Source organism: Podarcis cretensis (genome assembly GCF_951804945.1).
Source record: "Podarcis cretensis genome assembly, chromosome: 18".
Lineage (NCBI taxonomy): Eukaryota > Metazoa > Chordata > Lepidosauria > Squamata > Lacertidae > Podarcis > Podarcis cretensis.
Genome location: NC_137188.1, coordinates 14012967 through 14030344, shown reverse-complemented (window position 1 = coordinate 14030344; position 17378 = coordinate 14012967). Strand labels below are relative to the sequence as shown.

The 17378-nt window shown below is 49.7% G+C and overlaps 1 protein-coding gene across 2 annotated transcripts; it reads right to left on the bottom strand.

Moving 5' to 3' along the window:
* Positions 1-787: 787 nt before the first annotated feature.
* Positions 788-15634, bottom strand: ARRDC2 (arrestin domain containing 2). 2 transcript variants are annotated; one of them, XM_079960811.1, is made up of 9 exons: positions 15358-15634; positions 14733-14871; positions 7446-7512; positions 6198-6345; positions 5228-5330; positions 4143-4399; positions 3238-3400; positions 2359-2513; positions 788-1811 (listed from the first exon to the last, which is right to left on the bottom strand). In XM_079960811.1, exons 1-9 carry the CDS (start codon positions 15484-15486, stop codon positions 1755-1757), a joined length of 1218 nt encoding a protein of 405 aa, XP_079816937.1. In that variant the 5' UTR covers positions 15487-15634; the 3' UTR covers positions 788-1754. The 2 variants fall into 2 exon arrangements, with proteins under 2 accessions (XP_079816937.1, XP_079816936.1); XM_079960810.1 differs by lacking the exons at positions 14733-14871; positions 15358-15634 and adding an exon at positions 8897-9214.
* Between the last annotated feature and the right edge of the window lie 1744 nt (positions 15635-17378).

Below are 17378 nucleotides of genomic sequence, written 5' to 3'. Positions count from 1 at the left end.
CCACCGGTCCATTCCAAGACGGGACCCGTTGCTGTTGGCACCTCGAGAGACAACGGAGTGTGCTTCCAGGGGTGAAGGTAAAAAGCAGAGGGACCTCTGCTTGGGGTGCAAGCCCGGGCAGGGGGTCTGGGGGTCCTGGGTGGCCCAGACCCCCCCTCTCGGTCTCGCTGGCAGGGGCCAAAAGAAAGCAGAGATTCCTGCATTACACGGGGTTGGGCTAGATGACCCTTGGGTCCCTTATGGCTCTACAATTCTACGATCCTTTCCCGAAAAAGAGCTTCTGCCAGCCAGTGCAGGCAGTATTGAATTAGATGGATGTTTGGACTCAGTGGGAAAACAGCAGCTTCTTATCAATTTCCATTATTGACATTATTCCTACGATCCTGGCCTGAAATCCCAGACAGCTGCTGCCAGCCAGTGTAGGCCATATTGAGTTAGATGGATGTTTTGACTCAGTGCGAAAACAGCACTGTCTTGTCACTTTCCAATATTGACATTTAGGGCAATTTTTGAAGATTTTAACTGCATTAGTCCTACGATCCTGGCCTGAAATCCCAGAGCGCTGCTGCCAGCACGTGCAGGCAATATTGAGTTAGATGGATGCTTTGACTCAGTGCGAAAACAGCAGCTTCTTATCACTTTCCAATATTGTCATTTAGGGCGATTTTTGAAGATTTTAACTGCACACAAAGGTTCCCCGGAAACCACAGGAGTCCCAAGTCAGGTTAAAGACCCCAGCCCTCTCCCCCCTCCTTGAAATTTTGGGCAAGAAACTCAGGACACAGAGTAAATTTCACAATTTTAATTTCAACACTTGTACAAAAAAGCCACAAAGCCTGGTTTCCAAACACAGGGTTGTTTTTTTTTGGGGGGGGGGGGTTTGTCTCTGAAAAGGCTGCAGGTATTCTATAAAAATATGAACCGGGAAACCGGTTCTTTGGTGTAAGTTCTGCACCGAGCCACAGCATATCAGGAAAATCATATTTACACATATTTACAACGTAAGGCCACTGTCCCAACATGGGGGGAAAACCAAAATACGTCCCTCCCCTGGAGAGGAGACCAGCAAGCTTTGGAAAGTGGAATGCAATTTCAGAGAGAAGAAGAAAACGATTTTCTTCCATCCCCCCGACAACGTCTTCAAAATGCCCAGAATTTGGGGTCTGATGTGCACCCCGAAAACCCCACATGACCCCCCAAAAAACTCATTTTCTCTGCCTTCAACAGCGCAAATCTTCCTTTCTCTCGTCTGCCACGCTCTTCCGACCCTCTTTTCCCCACCTTAAAAACCCACAGGGTGGATCTTCCCAGAGCGGCGAGTTCGAATCCCGTCTCTGCAAAGCTTAGTGGGGCAGGAGATAAAATCGGGGGGTGGTGTGTCACCCCAAAACTTTCGCTCAACCCCGCAATTTCTCCTGCTGCCTGGGGAATCTCCCCGCCCTGTTTTCTCGCCCGTAGGTGTCGTCGAAACCGGGACTGCCGGATAGTGTCTGAGTCACAAGGCAGGCATTCCCCCCGGGGGGGTCCAAGCATCCCCATTTCCTCCTCCGTAAACCCCGCAGGATCGGTGCCGTCGGTCTGGGACACCCCAAACTCTCGCCTCTGCCGCCTCTGGGGGGTCAAGGAGCCGTCTCCCCGCCGGAGCCCCTCTCCTCGTTCGCACGCAGATCGCGGGGTCTCCTACTTCCTCGCCCGATCCCGTTCCCGGGAAAGCAAAAGAGATCCGTTCCAAGAGATCCGATGGCAGGCGCCTCTCAGCAGGTCATGCAACGGGGGCGGATGGCGGCGTCCGATTGGGGATTGGGATCCACCTGCGGAGGAGAGGAGGAGAAAGAGGTGTTAGTGAAGGTTCGTCGAATCCTGGATGGGACCCCGGCGGTCATCTAGCCCAACCCGCTTCAAGGCACGGGGTTCGAGAGCGGAGGAGGGCATAGCTGTCAACTGCTCCCTTTTTTAAAATAATAATAATAATAATAATAATAATAATAATAATAACAACACATTTTTATTTATACCCCACCCTCCCCAGCCAAGACCGGGCTCAGGGCGGCTAGAGGGAATTTTCCTTATTCCGAATAGGATTCCTTGCAAGAAAAGGGAAAAGCTATGGAGGAAGGAAAGCCCGGCACTCGCTTTAAGGGGTGTCCCCATTGAAGGGACCTGAGCCTGTGCCAAGAGCCCCGAAACTCAGGGCCATGGGTTCGAATCAAGGTCCCTGCGTGATATGCGGGTTGGGATGAATGACCACTGGGGGTCCCACACCCAAAACAGCCTTGCTCCTTCTCCCCACCAGCGAGACGGCCAAACACGGCCAGCCGCCTTTCGAAGACCAGGGTTTCTAGTCCTCAGTAAGCTCACCTCGGAATAGAGCGGAGGCGGCCGGAAGCGGAATTCCTGGATGTAGGCGAAAAACGGCCCTTCAAGGACGCCTGGGGGGCTGCTGTCCTGGCCGGGCGGCGAGAGGGTCTCCAGGGGTCCCTCGCTGGACACGACGGACGAGTATTCGGGAGGAGCTGCAGAGAGAGAACAAGGGGAAGAGTTACGGGGTTGCTTGGAGCAGGTTTTGTTTTATTTTATTTTTAGGGGGTCATTTTGGGACCCCGACTTTTTCACCCCCCAAGGCGTCTTCGCGCACCTGGTTGTTGTTCCCCCTCACAAGAACCCTGCCAGGTGGGAAAAGCCTAAAGCAACCAGGATGCTGTCGGACTACAATTCCCGTTGTCCATGGTCACGCCGGCTATGGATAATGGGAGTTGTAGTCTTTTTTAAAAAAGTTCTTTATATAAAATCGTGTTTTTTTAAAAAGTTCTTTATATAAAGCTATTTTATAAGAAAAGTTTGATTGATAGATAGATAGATAGATAGATAGACAGATAGGTAGGTAGGTTTCCAGTCTTTACACAGGTTCTTTGTATATGCAGTTATTTCGTAAAGTTGCTTTATAAAGTTCCCTTTATAAAATTCGTTTTTCAAAAGTTCTTTATATAAAATCATTTCTTAAAAAAAGTTCTTTATATATAGCTATTTTGTAAGAAAAGTTATTCATATATATATATATATATAGAGAGAGAGAGAGAGAGAGAGAGAGAGGTTTCTGGTCTTTTCTAAAAGACACCAAATTTTATCGATTGGTGCCGATGGGTCTACTCTTGAGTAGGACTTAGCTGGCGAAAACCCCCTGCTACACATGCACAATGTATAAAATTGCCTTGCAAGGTTTGTTTACGGGGTTCTTACCCTCGGGCTCTTCGGGAATTCCCATCCGGACCCAATCCAGGCTGACGCTGTACTGGCTGCTGACGCTGGAGGTGCGGCTCCCAAAGGGGTGCAGGGGGATCGTGCCGATGACCAGAGGCAGCTCCAGAAACAGCTTTGACGTCCCCGGGATCTCGATGCAGACCTGCCGGGCGGGCGAAAAAACAGGGAAATTTTAAATATAAAAATGAAATAATGGCCTCCTTCGTCTCACGCGGCGGATCTGCCGCGGAAAGTGAGTTCCCCGCTCTCAGAATTGCAGAGATGCTGAAATCATAAAATCAGAGAGCTGGAAAGGGACCCAAGGGTCATCTAGTCCAACCCCGAAACCCCCATATAGGGCGGTATCTAAATCCAGAAAATACTGTATTTTCCCATGTATGAGACTATATTACCTCCCAATAATAATAGCACTGGAACGGGTTACGTCTGGGTTTCGGCGCTCGTGCATGTGCAGAAGCACTAAATCACACTTTGCACATGCGCAGGAGCACCATTCGCAACCCAACGTTCCACTGTAGTATTATTATTATTATTATTATTATTATTATTATTATTATTTAAATACCGCCTTATACCCTCGGGATGCCTTCCAACTCTATGAAGATCCCAAGTCCGAACTCTCAAAAAGCCCAGAACCAGTGAGCTTTGCTGCCGGCCTGTGTTGGCGACACTGGGTGGAGCAAGCGGCCTCCAATGGCTCTCCACTCTGACCACTAGGCTTTGCTGCCGGCCCGTGTCGGCGACACTGGGTGGAGCAAGCAGCCTCCAATGGCTCTCTGCACACGCCCTGGAAACAGCAGAGTGTCCCCCCCCAGCAGAGGTTTCCGGGGTTTCCCCTCCCTCTCCCGCTCCGCCCACTAGGCCATACTGCCCCGCCTGCTCACCTTGAGGGCGTACTCGACGTGGATGATGCGGCACTGGAGGATGGAGGGTCCCACGGGGGGGATCTTGAGCGCCCGGCCGTGCCACACCTCCCTCTTGCCGGCCGCGATGGCGTCGCCCACCATGGAGGCCACCACCGACTTCTTCTGCTTCTTGGTGCCGCGCGCCACGAACGTCTGGGTCTGGATGATGGCCGCCTTGGGCACCACTGTCCGGGTTGTGCAGTTGTCAATCTCGGCAAAGATGGGGATCACCTCGCCTGTCAAGGGAATGGGCGCAATGCTGCGTTGGTGGGAGCAGGAAAACACACCCCTTTTGGGGGGGGCACCCTGTTCCTAAAGCCAGGTAAACTTAGCCGGGCTCCCTTGACAGTTTTCCTGCCGGCCAGCTGGCTTTTTATTACATTGTGAGTGCCAGTAACGCAAAGATTGCGGGTTCGAGACCCGATGCATCACAGCGGGTTGGACTAGATGACCCACAGGGCCCCTTTGCAACTCTGCGATTTGACATTTTTATCACCGTTCCGCAATGTGTTTTTAAGGTTGCATACGGAGCCCTGGGATCTTCTGATAAAGGGCAGTACATAATAATAATAATAATAATAATAATAAGACATCCGAAAAAATCAGGGAAATTTTCAATGTTTGAATTTTTATTCTGTTTTTAATGCTCTGTTGAAAGCCGCCCTGAATGGCTAGGGAAACCCAACCAGATGGGCGGGGTATAAATAATACATTTATTATAATTATTACTACTATTATTAAATCACAATTAGCTGGACTTTTGGGAAGAGAGGAAATCTCTTGTGGGGAGCGAAGGGCTGGCAGCCAGCTCTCCATCCTCAGGGGGTTTTTTAAATGGGGGCCGAGCAGCCGGGGATGCCTGTATTTTCAGGGGGGTCAGGTTGGATGACCACTGGAGGGCCCCGATGGTTCGAAGCAACTGCATTTCCGCAGGGCCACCGGCAGATTCCCCGCATGCCAACCCTGGAGGCCACAGAGTCAAGTGCCCTGGGTCCTCTGGCCGATGGGCTGAGCTTTGCCATGAGCCCCACGCACCCCGATTTCCAGTGCCCCCCACGACTCACCTGGGGTGTAGCCTTTCCGGTCGATCTTAGCCGAGACGGAGACAAGCCCTCGGTTGCAATACCAAGCGCGGGCCAGCTTCTCCTTGGCACCGGCCTGCGGAGCCTGATGGGCAGAAGCAGAGAAGGGAGACAAGTTATTATTATTATTATTAAATCCATTTTCCAGATTAAAATTCACATCACAACATAATATATAAAAGCGAGATTCCCAAGAATCTCCTGGACTTTCCCTCCTCCTCTTACTATTAATCCTTTCCTTCTGCATCCAAATTTTAATATCTCCATTATGTCCATAGTCATCGTTACACTACAAGTGTTATTCCAGAAGATATTATTATTATTATTATTATTATTATTATTATTATTATTATTAAAGGCAAAACGTCCTGGGTTCAAAAAGGGCTGGGAATAGCCCTTCTGAGCAGGAAAAAAGGGAGACCCAACGTTGCCAGGCAGCCATAGAATTGCAAAACTGGCATATCCCCCCCTTTTTTCAATGTTATTTTGATTATTTTAGACCTTAAAACATTTCTATCCTGCATTTTGTAATTTTCATTTTCACCTTTGAATATGTGGTCCATTGTTTTCTTTATTCCTTTTTTGTGAATTCCGAAAATGCAATAAAGTGTGTGTGTGTATATATATATATAGATGTGTGAGAGTGTATAATGAATCTCAAAACTTGAAGGAACCCCAAGGTTCATCTAGCCTGACCCCATAATTTGCCCGGCGTGGGGCTCAAACCCACGACCCCGAGGGTCCTCATGCCCTACCGGCTGAGCTATCCCGAAATCGGGGAATCGGTCGCAGAATTGGAGACTCGCAAGGGACCCCTGGGGGTCATCCAGCCTGACCCGAATGTTGCAGGGGTAGCAATGAGCTAAAGGGGTTCGTTTTAAGGCAGGGTGCTTTCCTTGGTTCCTAATCCAACCCAAATCCCTCCCCAAACCGCTTTGCCTCCCCGACTCACCAGTAACGCCGGCGTGTTGATATCGATGGGCTCAATAATGGTGAAATCCTTTTTGGCTTTCTTGACGGAGGACCAGGGCCGGTGGAGCTTGGCCTTCACCCAATAGCGAACGCTCCCATGTTTTCCCTCGAAGGAAGTGGCCAAGGATCTGTCAAGGGAAGGGAAAGGAAGTATGAAAAACGAGGCCTATTAATAATAATAATAATAATTTATTATTTATACTCTGCCCATCTGGCTGGGTTTCCCCAGCCACTCTGGGCGGCTTCCAACAAAATGTGAAAATACAATAATTCACCCACTATTAAAAGCTTCCCTAAACATTTTCCTCCTGCGAGTCTGGAACCCAACCCCAAATATCTTGCATTTCGTTCCATTTCGCTTTTAATTTGTGCGCTTTTTATGTGACGACACAGAAGGCAGTTTAAGGCAACCAAACGTACAAGAACAGACGTCGTAATAAGACGTCACTTTAAGATGGAACGGTTCCCACCGAATAAAGGAATATTCCGCAATTGATTAGAACAGGACCCAGTAAAATTGACTCTCAAAACATCGGCAGATGTTTAATAAAAGGCTAACTTTAAGGTGAAACGGTTCCTATCAAATAAAGGAATATTCCGCAATCGATTAGAATAGCACCCAGTAAAACTGACTCTCAAAACATCGGCAGATGTTAAGCCTCAATAAAACGTTAACTTTAAAATGAAACGACTCGTCTCAAATAATAAAGGAACATTCCATAATCTGTAATAGGACCCAATAAAAATTAGCTCTCAAAACAATATAATAGCTGGACAGAAATTCGCTCCTGACAATAAATAAATTACTAAACCACAACCAACAAAAGTCGCAAGGCATAAAATAACACACAAAACCACGTAAATGGATCACATTGAGAAACAAAGACGAGTAACTTAGAAAACTATCTTTTTTATATTAAAAAAATCTGGGTCGGTATTTTGTACTGGTATTTGAAGTTCTTTTTATGTATGAAATTGCCCGAATTTGTTTCATAGAGTTGGAAGGGATTCAAAGGCTCATTCTGTACCCTCCAGAAATACCTGTGGGGGCACCAGCTTGGGCAAAGGCTGATAACGAAACAATAATTGTAATAAATGCAATGGGGACATGCAATGGTGTCTGCGGCGCTGATATGCAATGGTGTATAGGTTTTTGCCACCAGGTGCAATCGCCCACAAATCAAATAAGAAGAATAATAATAGTATTTTGAAGACGTGTTTGACTTACTCTGGCAGCTGGAAAGTAAAAGGGAATTCGTGTCGGCCAGCCTGAAGGACGGTGATGTCTCCGTTGTCTGTTGGGAAAACAAGAAATAAAGGAAGTTGAAATGAATAACAGACCTTTTTTTAAAAAGATGATGTTTTTCTGGAGCAGAGCTTGGTGTTTTCCTGCAGCGGTCAAACGAGGGAAATTCAACACAACATCCACACTCTGCCAAAAAGCATGTGACTTTTTTTTGGCTCCCCATAAACAACCGGGGAAAGTTCAGGCACACAGAGCGAAAAGACACAAAAGGAAGGTATTACACAACAATATTTCTCTCTCCCCCAAAATATATTCGATTCCTACAGCCCAGGTGCCCTGCAAAAGGGAGTTTTTAACAGAAGGTGCCCCCCTCCAGAATTCCAAATATGCCCCATGATATCCCAGAGGGTATTGAAAGAGCCTGGCATTATGTAAGCGCCCGGCTCCCAGGAATAGAATTGGCTGGGCAAAATCTGCTCCTCAAGGAAGTTGAGCCAAGGTCAGCAAGGCCGGGGGGGGGGGGGTCCCAAAAGCCGGCAGCCGCTAATTTACCCCCTGGAAGGTTGCAAACAAACACCCCACCCCTATTCCCGAAACCTGCAAATCCTGTTTCTTAAGGGAAATCTGGGCCAGAGCATGCAAAAGAATCCTAGAATTGTTGGGAGGGGACCCTCAAAGGTCATCCAGCCCAACCCCCGCCATGTAATGGGGAAGGATGGCGAAACGGTTCGTCTTCTGCCGGTAGGGCAACTGCCCTGCATGCAGAACGACCCAGATTCAATTTCCAGGTCTGTTGGGGGGGGGGGAACTCCTTGCCTGGAAATCTCAGAGAGCTGTGACTGCCAGCCTGTGTGGGCAATAAAGGTGGGCTTCATATAAGCTCGAACCCACCACCCAGAGTGTCTCCTGCTCTCAGGAAGCAGGAGATATGTTGAGGTGCCTGGACCACGAGAGCCTGACTTGTGAGGCTCTGGGGTTTTCTAAGCAGCGGCAGCACTGTCGGAGGACTGCTGCCAGCCCGTGCTGGCACTACAGAGCCGGGTCCAAAAGCAGCTTCCCTGTCGAAAACTCCTTTTAAGGATTAGCAGAGCCGCTGCCCGTCCGTGTCGGCACTGCTGAGATAGAGAGGCTTCGCAAGCAACGTGGAGAGAGACAGAGAGACAGACTGGGCGCTTGAGCGGCGCTCCCGAGGAGGGCAGAATGGCAGGGGAGAGGAGAGCGCTGCCAGCCCGTGTCGGCCCTACAGAGCTGGCTGGAAAAGCAGCTTCCCTTTGGAAAAAAAGAGTTTTTAACGTTGCATTAAAAACTCCGCCGAGGCGGAGAGGCTTTGCAAGAGAGAGACAGATCGCTCCAGGCAGGCGAGCCGGGCTCCCGCGGAGCGCAGGGAGGAGAACGAGCTTGCGCGCTCTGCCCGCGCTCAGAGGCCGCCTTACCTGGCGGGGCCAGGAGGGTCTGCCGGTGGCTGAGGAATTCCACTTGGTCGCTGTAGCTCTGCGTGTAAGCGGTGCTGGATCCGGCGCTGCGAGACTCCGTCCAGTGGACTTTGGCCGCGCCTTGCGCGTGAAGATGGAGCGCACCCAGGCGCGCCGTGCCGGACAACTCCAGCACCACGCGGCCGGCCACGCTCTCCCCGGAGCTGAAGACCGGCGGCGAGGCCACCTCGGGGCAATCCAGCTCCACCGAAAGGCGTTTCACACGGTCGAAAAGCATCCTGGCAAACTCGCGTGTCAGTGAGCCTCTTCGGCTGTTCTGTGCGCACTGCGCCGCGCGTAAAGCTTTTTCAAGGCTCTCCAAACCGCGCCCCCTGGATCCCAGCGCCCTATGGGCGCAGGGGGGGCGGTGCGCGGCAAAAAGCCCTCCCCCAGAACCCCCCCCCATCCACCCCCCGTTTCCCACCCCCAATGCCCCCAGGTCTGGCCGGCAGCTGCAGGCTTTGGCAAAAACAAGGCAGCGAGCATGCGCGCCCGGGCTGGTCACTTTTGGAGAGATAAACTTTCCTCCAGTTGGGCAGGGAAGGGAAGACAAACAAGAAAGCTGAAAAGGCTGAGCCAACAGACAGATATCCATCTCTCCCTTTCTCGCTTATTTATTTTCCAATTTGTTGGTTCTATTTGCATCACAACTTAGAAGCGTTTCCATTGAATTTGGGGGGTTTGTATCGCCGCGTAAAGTTACAAAAAGCAAACGCGAATTGCCCAACGGAAAAGCCGGTGGCGGAGCTATAATTCACCATCCGACGCACGCCTGTCAATGTATTTATTCTTTCATTCCTTCCATTTATAAACCGCCCTTTGTCAAGATTAAATCGGGATTAAACAACGTAACAGCAGGCAGTATGAAAATATATACAGTAAGAACTATTTCCGTGCAAAGTATGGGCCAGTTCAAACCTTTGAGAGAATAATTTACTGTTGGCCCCTTATTTTGGGCTTAATAAACTGAAACGATAGAATTCCAGAGTTGGACAGGGACCCCTTGGGGTCATTCAGTTCAACCCCCTGCAATGCAGGAATATTTGGCCCCATGTGAGATTCGAACCCACAGCCCTGACATTAAGTTACTCAGCCGGGCCAGTTTTGCCTACACTGGCTGGTAGTAGTTCTTCAGGGTTTCAGATTTGATGTCCCCCCCCCCAAGCCCTACCTGGAGACGCCAAGCGGGACGTTTTGTACACCAAGCTCGGCTTCTTCAAAAGACACTAAGAATCTAGTCCTCATGGTTTACCGCCACCAGAAACGGCACAAGGATTGAATCCACAAACAAGCCTTTGCGACGGGTAGTTTCCATTGTGAAGAAATGCAAGCGAAAGGCAGAGCGTTGTTAACTTGCGCAACTCACCGCTGCTTGTTCCCGCATCATGGAGGTTGGGCTGAATGACCCCCCGGGGTCCCAACTCTGCAATTCTACCATTCAGTTGCAGCTGTGACGTAACTGACAATTAAATCTGATTTTTCCCCCAGAGGGCTGTCTCAAGAATTTCCTCTTCCTGCGTAATTCCCAGCTGGATTCCTCGCTTGGAACATAGGACAACTGGCCCATCTGACCGCCAGCATATTGCCTGCACTGACCGCCAGCAGCGGCTTCCTGGGGTTGCAGATTCAAGCGTCTCTCCCAGCTCTGCCTCAAGACTGAACCCTTCTGCATTCAAAGCAGGTGTTCTAACCCTTTCCTGGAAAACTAAGATTGCCTGGTACTGCGTCGGACAAGGGGGACCTCAGAGGTGCCTACACTGACTGTCAGCAGCAGGCAAGGAGATATTCCCAGACGCCTTTGTAGGATTGAGCTGTGCCACCAACATGTGCCAAGTGGCCTGCACATTTGAATTCGCCCCCAACCCGCTTTCTGCCCCCCAACCTCCTGACCTGGGCCTGCCCTAGATTCCCCCCACCCCCCAGTCATTTGGTCCTGGGCCAACGGGCTTTGGAAAGAGATGAAAGGCGTGCCGTGTTTCTCCGCCGGCGGGCAGGGCACCTAATCTGGGGCATACGGGGCGTGCCTCTGGGCCCACGCCAAACTCCGTGGGAGACAGGGGAACTCCTGGCCTCATGGGGCTGAATCGCGCTGGCAGGAAAACCCACGAGAAAGGAGATCCTGTTTGATGGCGGAATGGACTTCACCGCACGGTGCTTTCGCCGGAGGTTTTTCAGTGGATTCCTGCACTGCACGGGGTTGGGCTAGATGACTTTTGGAGGGCCCCATCAAACTCGACAGCTCTGCCATCCTAGTCTAATTCCTCTCTCGCCAGCTTCTTGCAAAGCCCAACCGGCCCAGGGCGAAAATGTAAAATCTCTGGGGGGCTGCAAGCAGACGGCAAGGGGGGTAGGGGTCCCCGAAACCCCCTTTTTGGATCCCCGCAGGGTCCTGCTCCCAGCCTGAGAAGATCCCAAGCAAGGTCTCTCACGCCCTGCGGCGTTTATGCACCTCCGACCCCCACAGGCAGCGTTGCACAGTGGTTAGAGTGCTGGCCCGTTAGGACCTGGGAGTGAGACCTGGGTTCGAATCGCCACCGAAGTTTCGCTGGGCAGTCTTGAGGCTCTCTTTTGGCGGGGAACTCAGCTAAAGCATCCAGGGCAGAATAAATAAATCAGGTAGACTGCGGTGATCTGTGGAGGCTCCATGCACTGCCAGGGAAAAAAGTATTTCATGGGGAAAACAAGACCAAGACGGGTAGAAAACAACAACAGCAACACAGAAAACGTTTTGTTTGGAGCAGAAGGGGCCCTTGGCACCAGAGCAAAGGGAGCTGGCGCCATCTGTCCCCTGGCACCGTCTTCCACCGACTTTGCTGACCCCTCCTGGCCTCAGCTGAGAACGAAGTTCGAATCCCGGTGTGTTGTCTGCAAAGGACAACGGCGACGCTTAGTGGCTCAAAAAGGAACAGCGTCGCTCAACAAGAGTTACAAAAAACAACAATCAGAAGTTGTTTTTGTTAAATTGGGCTTAGCAAATACAGTGATCCCTTGGTTCTCAGACTTGATCCGTTCCGGAAATCCCGTTCCAAAACCAAAGTGTTCCAAAAGCAAGGCGCGCTTTCCCATAGAATGTCATGCAAAACGGATTAATCCGTTCCAGTCTTTTAAAAACAACTCCTAAAACAGCAATTGAACTTGGATTTTACTCTCGAGACCGTTGATCCATAAAATGAAAGCAAAAAAATAAATAAGACCCTAAGCAACTTAAGGTAATAGGGCCCTTTCTATGTCTAGCTGTCCTTTGTCCACAACAAATTGTTGCTGTTTTTTTGTGTGGAATATATGCTATATGGTAATTTATGGACCTCATAGGTACCTCAAGCCATTTGCACATCACAAAATATGTATTTTATCAAAGTCATTGTTGAACTGAAATACAGTTAAGAAGAAGTATATTAATAGTGAAATAATGACGAGGCTCTAACTTAAAATGATTTTTGATTCCTAACAAACTTTATAATGCAAACGCATGGACATTTGGCAAGAACAAAAGTTCCTTTGGAAACACAATTAACAAAGACTCCTCATCTAGTCTCTAGATACTTGCTATAACATGACATAATAATAGCTGTAAATATATGATGCAAACTACTAAGAATGATAAATAGCAGAATCTAGGCACCCTATATATAAAGGTAAAGGGACCCCTGACCATTAGGTCCAGTCGTGACCAACTTTGGGGTTGCGGCGCTCATCTCACTCTATTGGCCAAGGGAGCCGGCGTACAGCTTCTGTGTCATGTGGCCAGCAGGACTGAGCTGCTTCTGGCGAACCAGAGCAGCGCACGGAAACCCCGTTTACCTTCCCGCTGGAGTGGTACCTATTTATCTACTTGCACTTTGATGTGCTTTCGAACTGCTAGGTGGGCAGGAGCAGGGACCGAGCAACGGGAGCTCATTCTGTCGCGGGGATTCAAACTGCCGACCTTCTGATCGGCAAGTCCTAGGCTCTGTGGTTTAACCCACAGCGCCACCCGCGTCCGCCACCCGCGTCCCCCACCACACACACACACACACACACACACACACACACACACACCCTATATCTAGAAAGGAGCAAAGCAGTGATATTTGAGGGAGCAGGCTAGCAGGCAGGGCCCATGCCTTACATCAGAGGAGCCTACGCAACACAAAAAACTGTTGCTGGATGTAGGTTTTATTCCATTTGTTTTTCATCTTATATTTTGGAAATGTACATCCAGTTTTTTCTCCTTTAAATTTTTTGGGGGGCCTGCAATAGAGTGGGGCCCTAAGCTAGAGCTTGTTTAGCTGATACGTAAATCCAGCACTGGCATAGATAGATAGATAGATAGATAGATAGATAGATAGATAGATGGATAGATGATAGATAGATAGATAGATAGATAGATAGATAGATAATATTTTGGAAATGTACACCCAGTTTTTTCCCCCTTTAAAAATCTGGCACTGGCATAGATAGATTAGATGATAGATAGATAGATTAGATAGATTAGATAGATTAGATAGATAGATGATAGATAGATAGATAGATGATAGATAGATAGATGATAGATAGATAAAGATAGATAGATACTGTAGATGGATGGATGGATAGATAGATAGATGATAGATAGATAGATGATAGATAGATGATAGATATTTTGGAAATGTACATCCAGGTTTTTTTCCTTCAGTTTTCTGGGGCCCCCAAGAGAGTGGGGCCCTAAGCTAGAGCTAGTTTAGCTTGTACGTAAATCTGGCACTGCTTGAACCCGTGGCTTCAAGCCTCAGGAAAGGAGATTTCGATGTCCCTCCCAATTCTATGATTCTGTGTCTCTCTCTGAGCTTGGGCAGCTGCTGCGGGTCAGAGTGGGCCATATGGGCCCGCCTAAATGGGCAAACATGCCGAGCGATTTCGCACCAGGAAGCGTCGCCAAGCAGTTATCAGCCGAGTCGTGCCGGATCCAAGCAGCGGCAAGGAGCTTCGGCGTTTACCAAGCCGGTTCTGCGTTCGAGTGTCGCTGAGTAAACAGCATCTCTGAGATCCCCAGAAGGGTTTCTGGGGCGGGAAGAGATGTCGCTGCCTGGAAATGGGCCTGGCAGCTGCGAAAAGGCCAAATTCCACCCTCGCGAGATCCTGAGCAAGGGAACTGGAAATAAAACTGCCAATATATATTGCATATTTCACTTCCAATGTTTTCTTTTGAAATCTTTACAATGTTTGTTCCCTTCGCCGCATCTAATACGCATCGTGCAGCCGACTTCCTTTGCAATGTTTTATTGGGAATGTTTTAGTTTCCTGTTAATTTTGTTGCTTTGAATGTGCATTTTATACTCATCTTTCTTCGGGAAAGTTTGGGTCCAGATTGTTTTATTTGGTGTTTTAGTGTGTTGTGAACCGCTGTGAATGGTTATAACAAGGCGATGATTGGATTGTAATTGAAAACGAATAATAATAATAATAATAATAATAATATACCCCCCCAAAAGAGCAAGGAGATGGAGATCTGCCGGGTTGCGAGTGCGGGAACCCCTCTCAAATTATATAGGTGCCCGAGCCCTTGCCAAATTCCCCATGAAGAGGCCGGACACCTGCAAATTTCTGTGCCAGGGCCTTGCGCCCCGTGTGGCACCCACAAATTTCTGCGCCAGGGCCGTGCACCCTGCGTGGCACCCACAAATTTCTGCTCCAGGGATGGGCACCCCTTGTGGCACCCACAGATTTCTGTGCCAGCGCCCTACACCCTGCGTGGCACCCACAAATTTCTGTGCCAGGGACGGGCACCCTGCGTGGCACCCACGACGGCGGGGCCAAGCCTGCTCTCCTGCCCTCTTACCTGGGATCAGGTGCGTCTTCCTTCTCAGGTAAGTCTGGAAGGCGGTGTAGTCGCTGTAGATGGTGTTCATGCCAACGCTCTTTCCCTCCAGCCAGTGGGCAGTGGCCAGACCACGGGCGCAGACGGCCAGCGCTCTCACCTTTTCGTTGTTTTGTTGTGGTTGACATTTTATTAATTTTCCAAAAATAACAGAAACGAAAAGAAAAAACAAGACAAAATCATCACAGAACCAAAAAACGCACATCATAAAGCAATTTTTAAACTATGTTTTTTTGCACCACTTCCCACTGTTTTATGCCTGTTCCTGCAGGTCTATAAAACCTTGTCCAGTTTCAAAACCTCCTTCACCTCTTACAAGCGACTTTTGAAAGTTACACTGATGTGGAAATTCATGCGCAGAGCTTAAGAAACACGCATTAAACATTTGCCCTTTTAAAACAACACAACAACACAAAGTGCTCTTTCTTCCTCGGGGTTCAAGTTATCTCATTTCTTCTGCATTGTTCCATAATTTATTTTGCCAGTCTTCTTTTTTTTTTGCTCTATAAACCCATCAAATCCTGTGCACGTCAATAGCATAACTTCAGGGTTTTTAAAATAAAAATAATTTCCAGCATTCTCTCACCTTGACCCTCTTGGTGACGTCCAGCACTACTTGCCCGGAGAGGATCTCTCCGCCCCGGTAGACGGTGCCACCTCCGGAGTGGCCATCCAACTGCACCGCGAAGCCCCTCACCCGGGTGAAGGGGTGCATGTCAAAAAAGGGGGTGCCCCTCTCGCCAGGGAGCTCCGTGGGCACAGTGCCTTGCTGGAAGCTGGCAGAAACCCTCAGAAAGGGGCAAATTTTGGGGCAGCAGCTGCTGCTGCTGCTTTGGGGCAAACTGGGCTCCAACTCCTGCGCCCTCGGACAGCGCCCGGGCTGAACTGACAGCGACAGGCAAGGAGAGGGAAATACCTTTGCCAAGACCCCTCCCTCTGCCCCCCTTCCCTTTCCAAAGCCCTCCTCCTCCTTCAAGGGAGCGTCTTAAAACTACAGGAGCCAGAGAGGCGGCTCCGAGGTGCCAGCTGCCGCAAAGCGCAAGGCAGGAGGGGGCCCCGAGTTCGAATCCTGGTCCCTTTGGGGTGGGCTTTCCCTTTGGCACAGCCGTGGTTTTTTTGTGGATCTACAAAAGGGGGCGGGCGCTCAGAGCCAAAGCATTGAAAGGAACTCAATTGACGGCAAATATAACAAGAATATGAAGGCGCTTTTTAAAATTTAAAAAGTTCGTTTCTTCCACTCGAATCCGGGACTGAATTTACTCTTACATCCCTCCTGCAAAACGCTCTTGTGGGTGGGGAGGGCATCCTCAGTCGGTAGACTCTGAATCTCGAGGTTGTGGGTTCGAGTCCCGAATTGGGCAAAAAAAAAATTCCTGCATTGCAAGGGGTTGGGATGGATGACTACGCGGGGTCTCCTTCAACTTTACGCATTCTTCTCTGGGCCCCTCGCTCTGACATCAGCTCAGCTGCTGCGACGTTGGCAGCGGCAGGGGAGTGGAGGTTTAGAGGAAGAGACTTCGGAAACTTTCTCCAAAAGTTTGGCAGCGCCCTTATCTCCCACTTGCAGGAGCGGCTGGCGGGGCGAAAATAAGCCCTGGGACGTGCGGAAGGAGGCGGCGGGGGGGGGGGCACACAGGCAGAGGGAACATCGGTTTTTCACATTCCTTCCCTGCCATGCCCGCCCTTGCCACGGGGCCGGGTTCGGCGGAGGCGCGTTTTTGCGCAAGAGGAGAATTTGTGGCTCCGGGGTTTGGGTGCGAAGGAGGGGGAAAAACGAAGGCGAGAAACGACAAGGGGGTGCCCCCCTCCCTGCTGGCGGGGAACAGAAGCCAGGGGTCGGGTTTCAAACCTAGGGATGCGGTGGAGAGTTTTGGGGGCTCGGGAGTAGGAGTTTCCTAGAAGTACGTGGGAACAGGACCTCGGGGTCTTGGTCTTAGGCACTCAGGGTCTCACACACTTCCCTGGGTCTCACTGATGCCAAACACCTAAACAGATTACAGTGGTACCTCATGACTGGGAAAACCAGAGCTTGAACTATACAGTGGTACCTCAGGTTACATACGCTTCAGGTTACAGACTCTGCTAACCCAGAAATAGTGCTTCAGGTTAAGAACTTTGCTTCAGAATGAGAACAGAAATCGTGCTCCGGCGGTGTGGCAGCAGCAGGAGGCCCCATTAGCTAAAGTGGTGCTTCAGGTTAAGAACAGTTTTGGGTTAAGAACGGACCTCCGGAACGAATTAAGTACTTAACCCGAGATACCATTGTAAAAGGACTTCTTTGGTCGTAACCTTGGTGAATAACCGTGTGACGCTGTGGCAAAATAGGCGAATGCTATTCCATGAAATGACCTTAACATATTGGAGAACTGGGCACAAGCTAACCAAGCAAGTTTCCGCAGGGACAAAGGTTAGGTTCCTCGCTTAGGCAGGAAGAAGCAGATGTGCAAACGTTGGATGGGGATCCTGGCTCACGAGTAGGACATGTGAAAAGGATCGAGGGGTTGGGTGGACCACAAGCTGAATGTGAGCCCACCGTGTGATGCAGCAGCAAAAAAAGCAAATGCTATTCTAGGCTGCATCTGCAGAAGATTAGTGTCCAGATTAAGG